Genomic DNA, 21,326 nt, shown 5'->3' on the forward strand with positions numbered 1-21,326 from the left:
CTGCCTGACCATCAAATATTTCATGTTTCTAACAAATTGTGGTGGTGTATATATTTGTGCACAAGTGTTAAAGATGCAGGAATAGTCTTTGGAAATCTTACAGGCTAATTGATTAGGGTTTTATGTGGTGTTACATCCTCCAGTTTTGAAATAGCATAATGACTTCATTACTGGTTTGGAACTGACTTTTTGTTCCTAATTTTTCAACATGTTACACCCTGGTCGTGGGAAGTGTTAAGTGCCACAAACCTCAGACTGCTCACTTTTTATTAATTTGTGGCTCCTAGTGACCCTATCATGAAAGCTGCCAGAACTGCACAAATCCATGTGTCTATTTGTTGTTAATGAGGTTGGGCACAGAACTTTCAGGTTCCACAGGGATACCAAATAAGAAAATAATTAAGTATCTCTATGCAATTCACTAAATTATCGTTCCTAACATACATTTCTCTTCTGCACCTCTGAAAAGCAGCTAACATCAGGCTTTTCCCATATCAAGCTCAAAAATGCAATCAAACGAATATATTCTGCTATTTATTAACTGGCACCATTTGTATAGGGGAAAGAAGTGAAAATGCGCATACAACTAATATTGATTGAGGTATAAAATCCCATTTGCTCTACAATCTGGATTATTGATGCACCTGGCATGATGGCCCAAGTAAGCTTTAGAAGCAATCACTTAAAACCATTGTGTGTGTCTGTGTAATATAGTTTGCAGGATCCCAACGTTGGAAAGACTTAGGTGTAGATCACCCATAAAATATACTATAGTGAATGATGAGTAAATAAAGTTAAAAATATTGAGCATCATAGTTTGCCCCTTATATTTTTAGAGGTACTTATCGAATGAGCTGTAAGCATATTCTAAAAACATTCTGGGCCATATTTATGAAGGGGGTTGCATCACTTTTGCACCGCACAACGTGGTGCAGGAACAACGCAAACCCAAAATGAGATTTATCAAGTCACATAAGGCCACTTAGTGTGCAACTACATGGCTTGATAAATCAGGAGTAGTGCAATACAGCGCAAATGGCGGCATTGCGCTACTCTGCCCTGGGACAGTGTTCCAAGGGCGTTGCATGGGAGTTCCCATGTAACTGCCATGGATTTTGACACAGATTTACCTTTTCTGATAGACCTGGGAATGCACCAAAATGCTACACCTTACCAGGTGAGGCCTAACAAGGAGAAATATCTTCATTTATCTACGTTACTTCCTCTTACTATGTGTGATGCATTCTGCAGCACACATAGATCAGTATGTCTTATGGGATTGTTTTTATGCAGGAAGGTGCACCTTCCTGCACAAAAACAATCCTGTATGCAACACAGGTACCATTGCAAATGTGCCTGTGATGGTGCTAAGCAGCCCATTGTGAGCCAGCGCTGGGGAAAAGAGAGGAATGCACTATATTGAAATAAATATGGCATATTCCTGCCCTTTCCATGTAATGTATGTATGTATGCATTACTTATATAGCGCAAACTGTCACCCCAAAGGCATCCTGGCACTGCAACTTAGCATGTGACAATAGCAGGCAATGGGCCAGACTATCAGTGGGAGGCATTATACGGTGCAGCAAGGTGACTTGCTGTGCTGCGTTACTTTTTTTTATATATGGCCATCTGTTTCTATTATTTTCATTTCCTTTTAGGTTTTTTTCCCTTTGCTTTCTTTAGAACTTTCTTTTTCTGTCATTTGTAATCCTAATGTGTTATTGTGTATACAAGACTCGAGCCACATATAGGAATATGAAACTTTTGAACTGCCCATCCGTGAACTGAATAGTGATACTATTGTAACTCTCTTGTTTATAATAATACTAAATAAAACGTTAAAACAACTATTCCCTGGCAACATTTTGATAATTCAAGAACAATGCTCCCACAGGCAAAATGATACAAAAAAGCTAGTTGTAAAACCTGGTTTATTTCTTAAAAATAAATACAAAAATATAAATATAAAACATTGGCAGATTGAGTTGGATGAGATGACGCTCTATAGACATGTTTTGTTCACCATCTGCATACCACACTTACTAACACCACATGTACATTTGTTTTCTGCATTGTTTAATGTACAGAACAGAACATATTTTTCTTAGTCTCAGTTCTCCGTTTTATTTTATATAAAAAGCTGTCATTTCAAGTGGCAGTCCATGTTTTCCCGCAGTTTCAGCTTGCCCTTGAGGTTGACAGTGTTTGAAAGTTATCTTCCACTTACTTGACAGACAACACTGACTCCCCCATAGTTTTTCAAGGAAATGTGACGTAAGAAAAGGTATACCTCATGTAACGTACTACGTGAAATTATTAATTCAACAAACGAACCATTTATAAAGAAAGCAATCATTTCAGTTCATAAAGAAAAGCATTGTGCTGCGTGGTAGGGCAGTTCGTCTAACTGTTAATAATTGTAAAGTGAAGGTGTCCGCGACGTTAATTCATCTTAGTTTTGCAAATTGAGCTCTGTTTACAAGTCTCTGTCGCTCTCGCCCCCGCCGTACATCTCGGCCAGCTTGTTGAACTGGGGCCCCCATTCCTTGAGGTATTCATAGTTATGGTCGCTTTCTGTCGTCGCGGACTCCAAAGAGCTCAGCGATTCGGCGATCGAATCGTTTCCTTCGTAGGCGTACGTCGCGAGGGAGTCGTACGGCGGCGCCGTCGGGTCGACGTCGTGCTCTTTCAGCCTTTGGTTAATGAAATCCCGCACGTCCGTGCTGTCTGGCGCTGACGCAGTCCTGCGTGGCAACAATAAGGTCTCGGGGACAATATCTCTGCGGAGCTTCTTATCCTCCATAGCCCCAGGGTTTCGCAGCGTGCCGATATCAAAGGCCTGAGTGTCCTCCTCTCCGCCGCCTTCATCGTTGTAGCTCACAATGTTATCTCTGATGTCTTCCTTGGACAGGATCAACGGCTCTTTCTTCCTCTGCCTCTTCATCGCCGCAAACAGCACCACTATAACTTGAGAAAAGAGCAGAGGGACACTGTCAGTCAGATCACAGCCCGGCCTGTCTTTGAAATAACATGCAAGGAAGACACATTGTTCGATATTTTCGCAAAACGAATTTACAGATTTCAAATGGTTGAACCTCGCGACAGGAGTTCATGCCTTTTATTTGCTACAGCAAAGCATGGGATACCATGTGATTCAAAAAAGCCCAGACATTAATCATGTATTATTGTTTGCACATGAAGACGAGCTTGACGGGGGCATTTGTTGATATAATATGGTTTTGAAATGTATGCGTCAAGCAAGAGTTCTGTATTCCCCACTTTTGTATTACTAGGTAACAATGTTGCTAAGTGGAATAAAACCTGCAAGCAGACACAATATATTTCAAACCCCGAAATGCCGACAATAAGTTAATTACAAACCGAATTGTAGAATCAGACCAAGGGGGTTATAAATGCACAGCTTGTTCTTAAAAGCATTTGTAGTTAAAAAAAAAAGTATTCATAAAACATTTTCCTGCCAGGAGTGTGTTAAGGTCAGTATTCACCTGTCAGTATTAGTATCTATTGCTTTATACACATCATTGTGGAGAACACAGAACAATGCGTTTCATGCAGTGTTGCTATACATGCAAACCAATAATTTGGTCTTCCAGTGTCAGATTCAACAATTGATTCCTGAACGTTCATGAGAAGTGTTCATTACTCAGGGAGTTTTCAGCAGCATAACAGCAAAATAGTGTACAGCAAATCACCAGAATATGTGCAGCACCAGGTTTTCATTGACAAGAAGATGACAAACAATGTGCAGCCAAAGAGTGCCAGACAGCTCATAAATGTAATCTTAAAAGGCACCTCTTCGACCACTCAATTTCTCTTTTTTTCGGCTAAAACAAATTACCATAACAGCACTTACAAAACAATCACAAAAGGATACTACTTTTTAAAAAGGCAGTCATATACAAAACAGAATAATATAAAATGACTGGTCGTAAATAAGACACATTAGTCATATCAAAATGTATAAAAGGTGGGAATTGAATTATATTACATAAAATTGTATTAATACATTATTGAATTGCGAAGTTTAACAGCTGATTTTAAAAACACGCCCACTCTCAGACATATTTCCTGTGCTATGCCGAGCCTGCAAATAAATTAAGGCAGCTCTACAGTTTCTTCTCTGTCCCTTCTGGATCGCTGGAATGAGTAGGACCTTGGACAATTCTTTATATAATTTGCAGAAGAAAGCAAAGTGCAACAGGATTTGGCCAGATGTTTCATCACGCATACAGCGGCTGATAATAGTAACATCATATTGACCAAGTGGAAAACAGGTTCCTCCTGACTGAGCCCAGCCAGAATCTGGTAAGGAGCAATGTCGCCAAAGGGTGGTTAACCCACTCCAAATACGGTTCAATCTCAGGACATGTTAGAATCATCACATAGCTTCTGATGCTAACCGAGTTAACATCAACCATTCATAAAGTCCCTCTCAAATCCTCCGTCCTTTAGCCCCCCACACTTAGCAATGTTTATGAAATTGAATGGCTGCTCTCCTCTCACAAATTAAGTCTATTGAACCCTTACTATTATGTACAGTGCTTTGATGAGCTGTATTACTAAAAGTGTTTTTGTGTCCCTGGTGCACTTTTGGTGTTACAGAAGGACAATGGCAATTCCTCTGCTAAGGCGGAGGAGTGTCGTGCCCTTGCCAGAAGCGGCAGAGAAAGGGAACAATAAAATGAAAATAACAGAATTTTATTATCATTTTATTTTTTCCTCCTGCTGCGGCAGTGCATGAGGGGATGGGGCTTGGCTGCAGGGGAGGAGTGGTAGACACTCCTGTGCGCAATGACTGTTTGGTCAGCCCTCTCGGGCCGCCCAAAAAGGTGCCTGTGCCTTCACAATTGTAGCTTTTCACGACCTCTGTCACAATTTAGCTGATTTTTTAGGATTCGGCCTGATCCAGCGCATCCGCTGCACTGGCCGAACATTTAGTAGGTGCTCTGGGAAATGCTACTTTGGGCGATCAGCTTACTGTCACGCGTACAAGCGCGCGCGTGACATGATCCTGCCATCGGGTGCTCTCCCTTTCTTAAAGAGCTCAGCAACAGGGCGCGCTTGTGCGGCGAAAGTGAGAGCACCCGATGGTAGCTGGGCATGTCACACGCGCGCACACAACTCCCGTTCGCGCCCTTTATCACGATCACTTTCACTTTCGCGGCCAATGCTTGTTTAGATCGACGTGACTCACGCTGCTCTGCGCGCACTCCCCCCTCCCTTCTCCCCCTCTGTTTTCGTCAGTTTCATTTGCCTGTATTTCTCATGCCACTGCTCACTTTTGCTTGTCACATATCTAGCCCTAGCAATAACAGGCCACATACACTAGCCGGCTCCCTTTTTCATCAAACAGGCACTTTTTGGGTGTATAAAATTCTCCGCATAGACACTTTAAGAAGTAGTACCCTATTGTGTGCGACGCCCACATATCAGCCGACTGCTAAACTTTTTGGTACCAGAAGTTTTTCGCAACTTTAAAAATAGTCTTGGCGCTACGTTCTCGGGGATGTTTTGCTTTACCACAGGAATATTGGTGTTCAAACAATAACAGACACCTTTCCCTGTATTCACCGTTTAATTTATCGCTGCGCCGGCCAGTGCCCCGTTGCCAGGCACCTTAAACCAACATATAAATACATGTATGAGAGCAGCTGAAAATGCGAAAAAAAGAAGGCGAAAAAGGCAGATCGCACAGGCTCAGATACATGCAAGCCCGCTCGTCTATGAGCATCCTAATGTCGGGAGATCTGCAGCAATATATCAAATCCCCTGCCTAATCCACCACTATCTCATCTCTCCTCCTTTCCGTGCTCACACATTAGCAGCCACTTTTCCTCCTCATTATCACTTATTTTATGGCTACTCTGGTTAGTGCCACGTCGCCAACCACCTTAAAATTACATAGGGAAACATACTTAGGGTCACAAGGTAACATACCAAAAAGTGAGGGACAAGGGGGAAGCAGCGCGCACAGGCTTACATATGAGCAGGTTCTCTCAGATCATCAGCCTCCCAATGTTGGTATATTTACAATGCTATATGTAATTACACTGCTAGGTGTTCTCTTCCAGGACCTTTTGGTTACTTAGAAGCTCCTTGCGGTGCTTTATTTTGTGTTAAGTTCTGCTTTTGCACATACAGTTGGGGCTCACACAATAACACCCACCTTTTTATATTCATTGCTTCATTTATAGCTGCGCTACTCAGTGCCCCGTTGCTAGGTCCCTTAATACAACATGGAAACACACTTAGAAGGACAGATTAAAATGCAAAAACCGGTGGGGAAAGGGAGAGCAGTGCGCATAGGCACATATATATGCAAGCCTGCTCAGTACATCAGCCTTCCAATGACGATAAACCCATGGTGATAAATGAAATCCAGCACTTAATTCGCCACTTTCTCACCTCTCCTCCTTTCCGTGTCTCCTTCTTGTACACATATACCTGCACCCCCACCCCTGCCCTCTCCCCCTTTGTTGATCCGGTCACACATTTAGATTACTGCAAGTGTGTATTCCATTATTGTGAAAAGTAGTGCCCCATCGTGTGTGCCGCTGGCATCTCGCAGAACACTGCTAAGCTTTACTCTGCCAAAAACTTGTTGTTACCTAAAAGCTCACCACGGGGCTTTTGGTCCAGTATGTTTTGCTTGTGCACAAACAAAGTGCAGCCCTCCTCTCTGTCACTCCTCCCCACAGCCCCCCCCACCGCCCTGTCTTCTTCTCTCCCTCCCTCAGACCTTCTCTTTAATCTCCCCTTTAATCTTTCAGTTATTCAGAACCTCTTTGTCTCTTCTTGCTCCTTCTTTTCTTTCTCTGGACATCACGTGTATCCCTCTGCTACCATCCTCTCTTTATTTCTCAGTTCATCCCGTCCCCCGCCACCGTTTCCCTCTCTCCATCCCTCAGACCATCTCTTTAATCTCCCCCTTAACCTTTAAGTCACTCAATGTCTCTTTCTCTCTTCGTCTCCTCCTTACTCTCCTAGGCAATGTATTCTCTCCGAGCACTGTGTATCCTTATTTCAACCCAATCTTTCTCGCACACCTGCCCCTCCCCCAGACCATCCCTTTTATGCCTCTCATTCTTTTTATTCTCTCTCTTAGATCCTCTCATGTGGCCTATCCCACCTGCCTCTCTTAAGCCACCATCCTAACCTACCCCCTACCTGCCTCTCTTACACATCTCTCCTTACCCTCCCCCGCCTGCCACTCTTACACATTTCTCCTAACCCTCCCCGTCTCCCTTTCTTACACATCTCTCCTAACCCTCCCCATCTGCCTCTCTTACACATCACTCCAAACCCTCCCCACCTGTCTCTCTTAGTCCTTCTCTCCTAACCCTCCCCACCCACCTCTCTTAGTCCATCTCTCCTAACCCTCCCCGTCTGCCTCTCTTACTCCATCTCTCCTAACCCTCCGCCGTCTGCCTCTCTTACACATCACTCCAAACCCTCACCACCTGCCTCTCTTAGACCATCTCTCCTAACCCTCCCCACCTGCCTCTCTTACACATCTCTCCTAACCCTCCCCCGCCTGCCTCTCTTACACATCTCTCCTAATCCTCCTCGCTTACCTCTCTTAGACCATCTCTCCTAACCCTCCCCACCTGCCTCCTTTTACACATCTCTCCTAACCCTCCACCACCTGCCTCTCTTACACATCTCTCCTAACCCTCCCCTCCTGCCTCTCTTAGACCATCTCTCCTAACCCTCCCTGCATGCCTCTCTTAGACCATCTCTCCTAACCCTCCCCGCCTACCTCTCTTACACATCTCTCCTAACCATCCCGTCTGCCTCTCTTACACATTTCTCCTAACCCTCCTGCCTGCTCTCTTACATATTTCTCCTAACCCTCCTGCCTGCCTCTCTTACACATCTCTCCTAATCCTCCTCACTTGCCTCTCTTATACCATCTCTCCTAGCCACCTCTGCCTGCCTCACTTACTTCCTAACCCTCCCCTGCCTGCCACTCTAACACCATCTCTCCTAGCCACCTCCGCCTGCCTCGCTTACACATTTCTCCTAAAACTCCCCTGCCTGCCTCTCTTACACATCTCTCCTAGCCACCACCACCTGCCTCGCTTACACATTTCTCCTAACCCTCCCGCCTGCCTCTCTTACACATTTCTCCTATCTCTCCCACCTGCCTCTCTTACACATCTCTCCTAATCCTCCTCGCTTGCCTCTCTGTCTTCATATCTTGTATCGATCTCCCTCCTTACATCTGTTTTATCCCACATGCACTTCACACCCTTTCTCTCTTTAGGCCGTTTCATGTATCCCTTTTCCACTTTCCGCTCCTCCCATCTCTTTCATCCCTTTCCTCTTTCACTCTCTCTTAGGTCATCTTATGTTTCCCTCCCAACTTATTCCCTTTCCTCCCATCTCTTGCATCCCTTTGCCACGTCCTGCCTTATATTTCTCTCTCCTAGGCCACCTCATGCACTTTACTTCATCTTTGACCATCTCTTTCAGCCCTCTCAAAAACCTCTAATTTTTTGTCTGTCTCGTGGACCATCTTGTGTTTCCTTCCACTCCCTCCCTCTCCGACCATCTATTGTTTGTTTGATAGAGGCACACATGGCTAAACCACGCGTGCCTCTACCACCCAACCAAAGTGTCTTAACCACGTTATTTCGTGGTAAAGGCTTGAAAGGTAAAAGGAGATGTGTGGCTAGGTTAGCGGCCCCCTCCTCCGCCCTAAGCTACAAACTCCCTACCTTCTCGCCCTGCCCTGAGGTCCTAATACCAGACTCCCTATCAAACCCCCATGCTGTCCCTAACCCTTAACAAACACTACGTACCCGACCCCTCCACTCCCTTGCAGTGTCCCTAAAAGTAGCCAAAACCCTTCCAAACCAAACCCTTCCTTTGCCCTCAGGCCTAAAACCCAAACCTCTATTTTAAACAAGCATTGGCATAGCCAATGGGTCTCTGGTTTGGGACTTTATGAATGTTTAGCTTTGCAAAAGTTTATGTTGTTGCACCAAGGATATTGTGCTGGATAACTAAACACTTATAAGGTCCCAAAGGTGAGACCTATTGGCTATGCCAATGGTTGTTTAAAGTTTAGAATAATACCATTTATAAGAATTTTTAATCCCTCCAGGAAAGTCCAGAAAGGGAAACTGATTAAAATTATCCACATTTAGACGCCTTTGCTAGTTTGAGCGATTTTGAAATCTGCTTTGTGGGTCCGGTGCAGGAGATGCTCGCTCTCACTAAATATGATTCTCCCCAGGACTTATATCCTCCTATGGCTATGGCCAGTATAGCAAACCTTCTGGCACCAGCAGTTGGGAAAATGTTTAATCTCTCATTGGTTACGGACACAGTGCCAAAGGAATGAAAATGTGCCCAAGTATCTCCTCTTTTTAAAAAACCCTCAGCAAACCCCGATGTACTCTCTAACTACAGACTGATTTCACTGTTACCTTGGCTCACACAAGTTGTAGAAAGATATATTACACACAGCTCTATCATTTCTTGTGGAGCATAATATCCCAGTCCCCTCTCAGTCAGCTTTCAGAGAGCTACACAATCCTGAGACCGCACTGTTGCGTTGTGGTCATTACTGATAATGACCACCGGCATCTAGAGGATCTCTAGATGCCGGAACACTGGTCATGTTAGTGTTACTGCATCTATTCTCAGCCTTTGCCACGGTCTCCTTCTCTAGCCTAATGAGCAAACTCCATGAGGCCGGTCTCTATGGCCAGGAGCTACTCTGGCTCAGGGACGTCCTTGTTAACCCTACACAATGTGTCTGACTTGATCCTTTTGAATCCAGACTGATGGAAGTTGACTACGGAATTCCCCAGGGCTTGTGCCTGAGTTCTACTCTATTTAATATCTAATAAGTGCAGCTAGCCCACGTGGTGAGAGCCTGTGGGGTTGAGTTCATGTCATATGTAGATGACACTCAACTTTTCATCTTGTTGGGCCCGATCGAGATACAGTGAAAGACACATTTACAGGTTGCATGAGGGAAATTGCTGTTTGGATGAATATTTAATTGACTCCCACTAAAAAGTTAAAAGATAGAGATCCTGCTATTTGGCAAAACAAACAAGCTATGGTCAGAAGCCTGGTGGCCCTTCAAACTAGGCACTTCCCCCACACCTAAGAAGTGGTGAAAATACTCAGAGTGAAAATGGACCAATCACTCTCCATGGTGGATCAAATTAATGCCACATGTTGCTCCTGCTATGTCACAATGAGGTTCAGGTTCTGTACTCCTTGGGAAAAAAACTTTGTCCAGGCTCTTATAACTAGTTACCTCGACTATGGGAATGCTTTACTGGTTGCAGTAAATGACACCCTGCTTATTAAGTTGCAGGTTGTGCAGACCACTGCTGCATGGCTGATCTGCAATCTTCCTGCATGATCCTCCTCTTCCCCTAGCTTAAGGAAACAACATTGGTTCCCTATAAGAAAGCAGGTCACTTTTAAACTCTGCTGACTGACACATATGGCCTTCAAAGGGCCCGCACATCCAGATAACCAAGGTCCTCAAATCAAGCACTTTTGCTGACCCCATGTATCCACACCTCAAGATTCGGGGGAAGATCCTTCACTTATACGGCCCCACACCACAGTCACAAACTCCTGCTTCGTCTTCGCACCTGCCCAGATTTCATAAACTTTAAAAGGATGCTAAAAACTTGACAGTTCTATAATGTCCTCATCTGCTGTGATCAGCAAGCACAGAGATATTCCTCGAGGAGTGAGTTGTGTGCTATGCTGAAAATAAAGGAATAAATACATATGCCTTCCTGGCTGCAAAGTCCATCAGGATCTTGCTACCATTAAATCCAATAATGAAAATTAAGTGTGAAATAACTTTGAAACTTTTTTTAAAATTTTCCGCAGTGGAGATAGAAATAAAGATTTTAATTCTGCCTAGGCCTGTTCATGGAAAAACCTAACAAAGACTACACACTGAAAAACAAAAAAAGGGCAAGTTCTCATGTTAAGTAGAGTCTAAAGGAAGTTGCCTTGCCTAGTAATGTTGTGATAAGATTCCCACTGTCTAAAGTCGGCACTTGGCCATTGACATCCAGTAAGTAATTTTTTTTCTCCTTTTTTCTTTATCTTACATTATAGTTTCTTGCCTTCTGCCCCAGTGGGGATTGTTGCTCTAACCTATGTTTGCTCACCAGGAGTCTGTTACTGTTTCTGCCCTGCAGTGTGGTATTTCCTGGTTGTCAATGAGTTGTTCTGCAGAAGCGGTCATTGGCTTTGCTGGACTCTTCGCCTACATTGGTCCCTTATTATCCTGCTGTGACCTCATTTGTTGAGATGAGTAGATTAATGTGACATGGTGCTGTGTGTTTACAGTGTTTTCCAGCTACCTGTGTCTCACTCTACTCCCTACACTATGTCCTCTCTTCGGGGTATAGTTCCAGGAATGCTAGTTCTGTGCTGTTGAGTTATGCCAGTATTGAGGTTTGTGGCATTGATCAGAGTTCTTGTGCTACCTGTTTCATTGATATAATATTGCTAGGCCTTCCTCAATATCAGCATTCAGATGTAAATACTTTACAAATCATGGGGTAAGCCACCAGGAATACGCTAAATGAAATTCATGTAGCAAGAGAATAGAGGGCCTTCCTGCTGACTAAATGTAGGAGTTTATAGCCACAGGCTCCCCTGTGGTTTTCTAAGAATTACCTGCTTCAGTAGCTTCCCTAGGTCCCAGTCCATCAGTTTCCTTACCGTTATCTTTGGCATCTCCTAAAACGTTTGCAAGAGATCCTACCTACGTTTTAAAGCTTGATTTAAAAATGCAAACTAAATGTATTTGTCTTGTCTCACCTACTACAAAATGATCAATATAAGGTGGTATTAATCTTTCATATTTAGTCAAAGAAGCTTAACTTTGGCTACTCTACTAATAAGGATGACCCAGCACTTAACCAGTATAATAACTTTATGACCAGATTGAAGTTATTTTTGGATGTCATCATGTGGTGACTTTGACAGAAGTGACACAAGATATTATTGAATTTATAAGACATTTCTAGCAATCAGGAAATGAAACAACTTTGAGGGATGATATTTATACAACCCCATTTTACAATGGGCTTCGGGAAGATGTAAATGATGCCTTTGCTTAGTTAGTTAGGCAACCAACCTACAGCTACACGTGGGTTGATCATTCTCACTCTCCAACTAGAAGCTCAGCTTTGATTCCAGTTACAGAAAGATGCCAGCCTGTTTCTAAAGGATCTTCTTCAAGCAATGCCTGAGTTAGAAAAAGATGACAATCATGTCCCCGATCTGATGAATGAATGGTATCATTCTGCATTCTTCAAAAATGAAAGAAATGGAATATAGTAACAAAAAAAGGGCCTGTTTATATTGTGGTAAAGCAGTATATTTTGTCAAGCATTGTTCTTCTTTAGTGGACAACCAAGGCAGTTTGAAAATGACCACCAAACACAGGTTAAGAGTTAATGAAAGTCAAGTGTGTGCTAACGGTTCATTTTCACCTTACCATCAGATTGGTCACATCATAAGGTCCCTTACAGGTGTCAGCTTTATTAGATTTAGGACCTTCAGAGTGGTTCAGGGAAAATGCCTTCTATAGATGAATCAATATTTAAGTATTTCTAAATCAATAACAAAAAGATTTGATGTACTGCAGGCACCTTGTTAATCTCAGAAAATGTGGTTTTGGAAACTGTGCCTGGCATAATGCCAACTACCAAGAGACACAGTAAATCTCATTCTTTTGATCTTATAGACATGTCATGTTTTGCCATTATCTTGGGTAGACCTTGGCTCAGAAGGCAAAATACCATGATTGATTGAAAGTCATCTACCTTAAATTTCGATCACCTTACTGCAAGAAGGGATGCTTTCTGTATGGGTAACTAGTCACCTGTTTACATGTCTTTCTACCACCAACATGGAGGAAAGTGAGATGCCACGAAAATATAAGAAGTTTGCAGATGTTGTAGTCCTAAGTAGGGTAAAAAAATCCATCCTCGTCCAGTTTTATTACTTTGCCACCAATTTGAATCCTGATGTAAGAGTTCCCCATGGCAAGATCTACTTCTTGTCTGTAAGGAAAGACAAGTAATACTAGGAATGCATAGCGATACATTTTAACAGAGGATTCATTTGCCAATTGACATTTCCAGTGGGACAACTCAATTTTATACTTAAGTCTGACAGTAGTTCTCATCCTTGCTCAGATGATAGGAAATTACATGATACAATTATTAGGGCAGATATACCTATTCTTTGAGCTTCGCACTATTTGATCTAGAGAAAACTGCAACAAAAAAAATCAAAAAAATGGATTTGAGCGCTGAATATAATTTAGTATCTAAATTCCAGGGAGATGAATGAAAGACTACATTTATTTCTGGGCATGCAACATTTAATACCTTGTACTGCTCTTTGATGGTCAGTCTTTCGATTTTTTATCAATTACATTTTCCAACATATTCTTCACATGTATTTAATGATCTATCTGGATAATATTTTGGTGTAGTCGGTGACTTTACCAAGACACAGAGAGCATATGAGCATTTTGAGCAAACTTCATTACCAATCATATGCTAAGATGGAAAAATGCAGTTTGGAAACATCACATATCACTTTCTTGGGATACAGGGTTTCCCGTTCATGAGTTCAAATGGATCCAGGAAAGGTGTCAACTGTCATCAATTGGTCACAAATTTCTATAATAAAAGAACTGCAGAACTTTCTTGGATCTGACAACTTTTACAGACTTTTATTCAGCATTTTTTTAGCACTCAACTAAGAATGGCGTTCTTTTTCTTTGAGGTTGTGAACAAGAAGAGACATTCATAAATCTGATGCTGGCATTCATTATGTCTCTAGTCCTTAGACATACTGCTATGACTTAAGAGTTCATTCTGGAAACAGGTGCATTGGCATTTGTCATTGGAGGCATTCGCTAACACATGTTTATTGAAACAGATGGCTTGCATTTGGTGGCCTTCTACTCCCAAACTCTTCCACTTACAGAAGAAAGAAATTACATAAGTTATAATCAAATGTATAAAAGAACACATGATTTTCTCTGTACGTCTCTCAATTCACCTATGTGATCACCTATCAACATTGGAAGTAGATGCGATTTCTCAATAGAAATTACTTGAAGAAATATACACATGTGTTTTAGTGTAGCAACGTAACATAGTTAACAAGAGGAGGCAACCAGGAAGAGAGAGACATCTGGTTCAACAACAGAGTTCAAAGTGAATCCTGTTCTATGGATACACAGGATAATCTGAAAGAATTGCTTTTATAATTCAAGAAAATCATACATGTTTTGTTTGCCTCAAGAAACTTCCATCAGCTACATAATTAGCCAAAGTGTTCTTACAAGCGATTGTCCATCTTGATTGACTCCCCGAAATAATCATTATAGATGGAGGGAACAGCTCATAATTTTATCATGAGCTGTTAAAGCATTTGGGGGCCAGTCAAATATATGTTCGCTAGTCACCATCCACAAACAGACAGACAGATGGAAAGGTTTAATAAGGCTTTTGAAAAATATCTTTAATATTTTTTTATGAATTATCCTCATGATTGGGCCAAATGCATTGCTACTGCAGTATTTACTTACACTATTTTCTTTACACAGCACATTGGATTGTTTGCCTTTGTCTTGTACCTATGATATCCACCCCTGATTATGGCTCCCCAACTTTGGCATAGTAAAATTTCCTTCAGTGCAAGTGCTCTTATGAGATCTGAAGAAAAGCTAGAGCTTTGTGATTATTCACCTGCAAAAGGCAAAAATAAACTTTAAGAAAAATGTATATAGACAAAGACAACCCACCCTTTTGTACAAAAGATTCTGAATTCCTCTCTTCCAATCATTTTATACTTCCAATGTCCATCCTAAGTTTGATTTCCGATTTTTTGGACCTTTTTCAATCAATATGGTCTTACAACCTGCAGCATTTCAGATAATCTTCTCTGTATCCTGGTGGATGCAAACGTGGTATGTCTCATGAATTACCCAGCCCTCTCACTTGATTGAAATCCACCTCCTGTGGTGGTAGCTGATGGTGCACCAAACAATGAGGACGAGCCTGTGTTAGGCTTTAGGATTGCACTGGGTCCTTTACTTTATTTCATTAGTTAAAAGTGATATCATGTGGCAGATTGATCATTTGAGCTCATGCCTTTGATCATGCACCCAGAGGAACATCAGTTTCCAAATGTAAGTTTCTGAAAAGGGGCTGTTTATGGGGTGGATGATGTAGTTCAAGGAATCTTACGAATGATAGGTATTCATCACAAGGAACACCAAAACTATACAGTGAACAACACATATACATTTGCTATAGTTCCCATTGAAGATAATAAGATTATGGAGGCTGGGCCAGTCGTGCAGGGGAAAACTGGCAAGGTGGGACAAGGCATCCACAAAGATCAGATGTGTCCTTCCAGGTCTACCTAAGAAGAGTCAGAAGTAAGTAATATTGCTTAGTAACGTTGTCTGCAATGATCCCTGCTTTTAATAGCCAGCACTCGTGAAAGGTTTTTTTTCTCATCTCAGTTCCCCTCATTTTAGGATTTTCTACATGCTTCCCCTAACTATATTTGCTCTCCAGCAGGCTCTTGCAACTTCTCCCAGGTGTCAGTATATTTTCTGGTCCCAGGTGCTGGTCAGTTTTGTGTTCTAAAGAAGTGGTTTCTGCTTCCGCTGTTACTTCCACACAACTTTGTTCCTTAGTCCTCTGCTTTGACCTTCCTTGTTTGTCAGAGCTAGTGTCTGTGAGATGATAAGGTGCACCCAAAAGCATTGCCAGTTGCGTGTGTTTCATTTCTCTTACTTATCCCCTCTCTACCAGGAACTCTCCCTCTTGGGTTATACCAAAGTGGATAATTGGGTTGCACATCTGAGTTCACCTGCTACCCACTTGATTTGTGACAGCTCCATTATAGTTTCCAAATTTTCAAGGAAATAAGCAATTGCAACCACTCAATTAAGATAACAAATCTCACCATAGAGTGCAATACAGAAAAGACAGAAGTTGTTACCTTTGGAAGGTTGTAGGTCCACAGCAAAGGGGCAGTTCTGCCATCATCCTGCATCCTGTGAATATCCTTAAGAAACAACTTCTGTCATCCTAACTACACCTGAATAACTCCTTGGAATCACCTGGAAAGTAGTAACCACAGCTAGAATGCTGCACACTTTCTATGAATATATGTACATTGAGGAAAGCTGTATGCTGGACCTAGACGCGCTCCCAGTCCCCCAGTTATTGTGTTTTAACTAAAATATTTTCTGCCACCAGAAAGTCCTCATAAAATAGCCCAGGAAATTATAAAATAAACCTGCAACATGTATTTATATCAGCCCCTTGATATTACCTGCTTTTCAATGGCATTAGGGTTTGGAGCAAAGAGAACTCCTGCTATTTTAATAAATGTGGGTTTGCCCAAATCCTACTGTTTTTGCATGGGCCCACTACAGAAGCACCCCTCTTTCATAGATTAGAATTGGTTGGTGCAGATAGGTTCAGGGGTTTAGGCACAGTGCAAGGATCGACTTTCTGGGGAGATTCCCGCCTCTCCATAGCCGAGGTGACCCTGGCCTCGCCTGTCAGAACAGATTGCACAGTGGGGAGGAAATGGCGATAGAAGCAGAACTCCGGACGCCGAGCTGAATTTTCTCCGAGGCGGCATCTGTGAATGAATTCCAAATGATTCCAAAGAGCAACTTCAAAACGCTTTACAGCTTGGACCCGCTTCAAGCGCATTCACCGACCAGATGTGACCAGGAGGTAACAAGTAACCACGAAAAGGACTGAATGGTGGTTGAATATCTAGTAGGGGGAGAAGCAGCGGGCGGCTGAATGCAGCAGCTTTTTTTGATCTATTAAACGCGGCTGCAATGATTCTAAAGCGTAACTCCAAAGCATTTTTCCACTAAGACCCGTTTTTTTTTAGGGCTTTACTGTATGGACGTACTAACAAGGACCACGTACTAACAAGGACTGAATGGATGCCGAATAGCGCTTAAAGGCTGTTTTGATCTAATTAAAGCGCCCCTGCAACTAATCAAGGGCTTTTGTTAAGCACTTGAAGACGCAAGCTGTTTATGGCTGGTGTGTAAGAGCAGTGGAGGCAAAAAATGCTCGATTGACTGTGCTATGCCCGGTTGAAGTTGCTTGTAGGAGTCGCAGAGCACTTGAAGGCTTCCGGATCCAGTGGAGGCGCCGTGGAAAACAGCGACAAGAACTCTGCCTCTAGTGTCCCATGTATAAGAGTAGCAGAGACTTATATGCTTGATTGATTGTGCTGCGCTGTACCTGGATAAAATGTTCTCAAATTAAGACACTCCTTGAGTGAGAACATTAAGAAACAGCAGATTTTGGCTTAATGAGTCCCTGAAACTGGTGGGATCTAAGGGTACCTACGGGTCACATCAAGATAAAAAGAGTTGGGATTGCTGTGTCACGTTGGAAGTTCCGTGCAGTAACAAGGCTGAGAAAATCGAGCAATTGGCTTTAAAATGGGAAGACATCTAAAGCAGGCTAATGCTGTAGCCAGCGAGGAGGCGGTAACAGGAATGAAAGCAAAAAAAGCCTTAGGCAAACGAAAGGGGCATCTTCTGTCACAAATACTCCGGTCTCTACAAATCAATCAAGTTACAGTTCAGAGAGCTCCACAGAAGAGGATGGACATCCGGTGAATTTTCCTCGACAAGAGCTATTGCCCCCACAACAACAAGAATCTTCTGCCCCTACAACCAGCACTCTTTTGAGGGGCCGATTAAGGGAGCTATTGGGAGTGCAACGTTCCCCCTCTTAATTAAAAAGGGCACTCAGCTCTCTGCATCACAGGGTTCTTTGTCAACCATACTACCCTCCTCAGTAACCCCCTCGGCAGCTGTTCAGGATGGAACAACTTCCAATATTGCTGAAGGACTGCATATTATTCCATCACTCCAGCCTACATGCTTGCCAACGACACCTGCTGTGGTATCTCCAGTGACTGTTCTAGTAACATCTTCAGTTTTAGCGGAACTAGCGGAAGGAGACTGTATACTGAGTTTTTTAAGTCAGGTTGCTACAGAGGCTACAGACGGTATATCTGCCCCACAGCTTCCGGCTGATCTAGTTCTAAGTATGGAAAGTGTAGAAAATACTTTAGACCAGTCGACCCCAGAAAATCAGCAGACTCTTAAAGATGTATTGCCGGAATACCAGTAAGGCTAGAGGAGGCTGAATCAAGGATCGCCCAACTGGAGGACCAGATGAGTTCCACTATCTGGAGAGTCAATGAGGTGACAGCAGACAAGATTGCTCTAGGGTCAAAATTAGAAGATTTGGAAAACTACTTGCGCCAATCAAATCTCCGGATAGTTGGAGTCCCCGAGGGGAGTGAAAGGACTTGCACCCTGCGTTGAGTGTTAACTTTTATTAAACAAAAAGTGCTTTGGGACTATTCTGGAGATTTAACATTAACCAGAGCCCATCAGGTTCCAGCACATCCTTTTCCTAACTCTAAATATGCGCGCACAATCCTAGTTAATTTCTCAGATTATAGGATTAAAGAAAATATCTAAACAAAAGCTATTCAGTTAAAACAAATCCCCATGGACGCAAGTAAAAAATGTAGAATCTTTTCAGATATGTCAAAAGGGGCGGCGCGGAGGCGTAAAGAGTTTGTGAAATTGCTATTGCTTTTCAAAGCACAGGGGGCTCAGACATCCATTGCACAACAGTCCAAGTTAAAGGTGCTGGCTAAAGGGAAATTTCATTCATTTTCACGGGTAGAAGAGGCTCAGGAATTTTTTTAAGAGATTACTGTTACAAGGTGAATCTGTTTTAAACTGCTGTGCTTTGTGGAGTTCTCTATATAGGTGTGTATTGTTTTAAGAGGATAATGTTTTCAACTATTGTCCATTGTTGAGAAGTCTATAGCGGTCTGGGTGGGGCCGGACACTGAGGGTGCAGGGTCAAGGCACCCCATAAGTGATAAGTGGCAAATGTGGCTTGTAGGATTTGAGGAGGGGAGGGTGTGAGCGGAGGTAAAAGCATTTGTAAAAAGAGCAGTAGCAGGATTTGGAATGAAAACAGGGCCAGGAGCATGCACAGTATGGATGTAATTAGCAAGTTTGTTGATATAGGACTATAGATGTCAAGTAAGTGCAGTATTTTTTCGCTCATTGTGAATGGGATCTTGAATAAGCAAAAATACGGAGCTTTGATTAGATGGTTAGCTTCCTTTTCTCCCCAAGTCCTATTTCTGCAGACAACACATTTAAAACAAATTCTCCTAGAATATTCCTTCCAAGATGGTACTCGCATGGCTTTTTTGCTTCTGCAGGATTGGCTAAAAGAGGAGTTGCGATATATTTCTGCAGGGGTCTCCCATGGGAGTTTGGCCAAGTGAAGAGAGATCCCCAGGGGAGATGGATTTGGGTTGAGGCTAAATTAAATGGCATGATATTGCATTTTGTCAACTACTACGGCCTAATTGTTCATGACACCACAGCCCTTTGTAGAATCAGTGAACTTTTAAGGGGGGTACCCGGTAAAATAATTATGGGAGGGGATTTAAATTTTATTCAGGATTTAAAGAAAGATACCTCGAATAAAAATAAAAGAGAGCTTAAACCCAAAACTAAAAAGGTGATTGAGGTATTAAAAAGGAGTTTATTTTGATTGATCCCTGGCGTGTTGCTAACCCATCGAAACTGAAATTTTCTTGGTTTTCAAAACAATTCCACACGGCTTCCTGAATTGATTTTATTTTAATATCACAAACCCTGGGTCGTACTATCTCCAAAATAGACATTAATCCATTCTCCGACCACTCTCTTATCAAACTCAATATAGAAATAGGTCAGTAGGCCAAGATACAGGTGGCAGATGGATCGACTCCTTCTGCAGGACATCTATCAGGGTGGCCATCTGGCAAAGATAAATACCACCACCATCCTGCCTGGACTATCGCCTGACATATTTAACGATTTCCACCTCCCCAGTGGAGATGTCTGGGCCTTGAGCGGAGCCACACCCACAGTGGTCCCTCGGAAGGCATTGAAAGTTTGCTGAGCAGCTGGCACGTTTGGGGGGTTAATCAGCAAAAGGTTTTTGTTTTTGGAAAATAAACTCCTTAAGCTGGAGTTTGTATTGAAAAACAAAACAAATAATTACTTGAACACCCTGGGAGGCTTCTCCTACATGTGAGGGACGTTTGTAATTTTGTTCAATTGGGAATTTCCAGGATGCTCAATTCTTTTTCTGATATCTTTTCGATTAAAACCAAGCATAAGCAACTGCTGGTGATGCTTGTCATGCAACTGGCTTGGGGGAGTAAGGCTGTTTGCACACCACACTATTTAGGGAAGTAATCTCAGCCTGCAAAAATATTGTTTCAAGAATATTGCAGACCATTATGTCATGAAATTGTTTTACTATTCTTAACTCCACATCGATGAACAATAAAGATAGATAGATACATATTATCAAGTTACTCAGATGTGGAAATAAGAATAATAAATCTATAATTGCCGAGATGTACTTACCTTCACAATATAGAGGCAGTTGATAGTCTGGAGACACTATTTTTTTCGAGATGGTGTTTAAAGCTCGAGAACGTGGTAGAACCCCAGGATACTTTAAATAAGCATACCTCCAAAAATTAGCACCTTTTGAGTTCATTTGAGAATTTTCTATTAACATTGCATACAGGACTCTACAAAACACATTCTCTTCATCTACGGTAGTTCTTCTCCTTTCCTTGAGTACAACTTCACTATCTGCATCTCTCTTGTTCTTCTGATCATCTTGTTCACTGTTCGTTTAAGGTGCAGAGCACCGCCTGTTTCCCCTTGTTTTTACAATATCAAAGTGTTTATTATTGAGCTCAATGGCTAACGCATTGGGAGTTGTGCTGGAATAATCTAGGACAAATGTATTTAATCCTAAGTAGAGTGGTGCACATTTATTCACCTGCATGATAGTATTGCAGTCCTTAGTATCTGTTGTGCAGGCTCAGAGGAAATTGGATGAGCCATAGTGTCTCCTTTTGACTTTACTGCGAGTTTAATTCCTGAAAAATTGGAGCAATGATGGGGGTTAGTACTGGTGGGTAGTTTATGTGGAGGTGTTGACATTCTATACCTGATTTCATGATTTCATAGCGGTCCGTTTAAATAATTTATTTTCTTTGTCACATTTTCAGGGTGCTTTATAGTTAAATGTGATAATTGCCCACAATGTTAATAACTCTGTAATTTAATTGAAACTGTTGTATTTAGAAATTACACATAAAGATGTTTATTC

The 21,326-nt window shown here is 42.2% G+C and overlaps 1 protein-coding gene across 1 annotated transcript in view; it reads right to left on the minus strand.

Moving 5' to 3' along the window:
- Window positions 1-2,206: 2,206 nt before the first annotated feature.
- The window catches only part of LOC144827510 (cadherin-10-like), a 727,722-nt gene continuing 708,602 nt past the window's right edge, over window positions 2,207-21,326 (minus strand). Inside the window, exon 12 of the mRNA XM_078685792.1 lies at window positions 2,207-2,970. Within this exon, the coding sequence (XP_078541918.1) occupies window positions 2,480-2,970 (491 nt within the window). The 3' untranslated portion in view covers window positions 2,207-2,479. The remainder of the gene's footprint in view (window positions 2,971-21,326) is intronic.

The sequence above is a fragment of the Lissotriton helveticus genome, chromosome 4_1 (genome assembly GCF_964261635.1).
Source record: "Lissotriton helveticus chromosome 4_1, aLisHel1.1, whole genome shotgun sequence".
Lineage (NCBI taxonomy): Eukaryota > Metazoa > Chordata > Amphibia > Caudata > Salamandridae > Lissotriton > Lissotriton helveticus.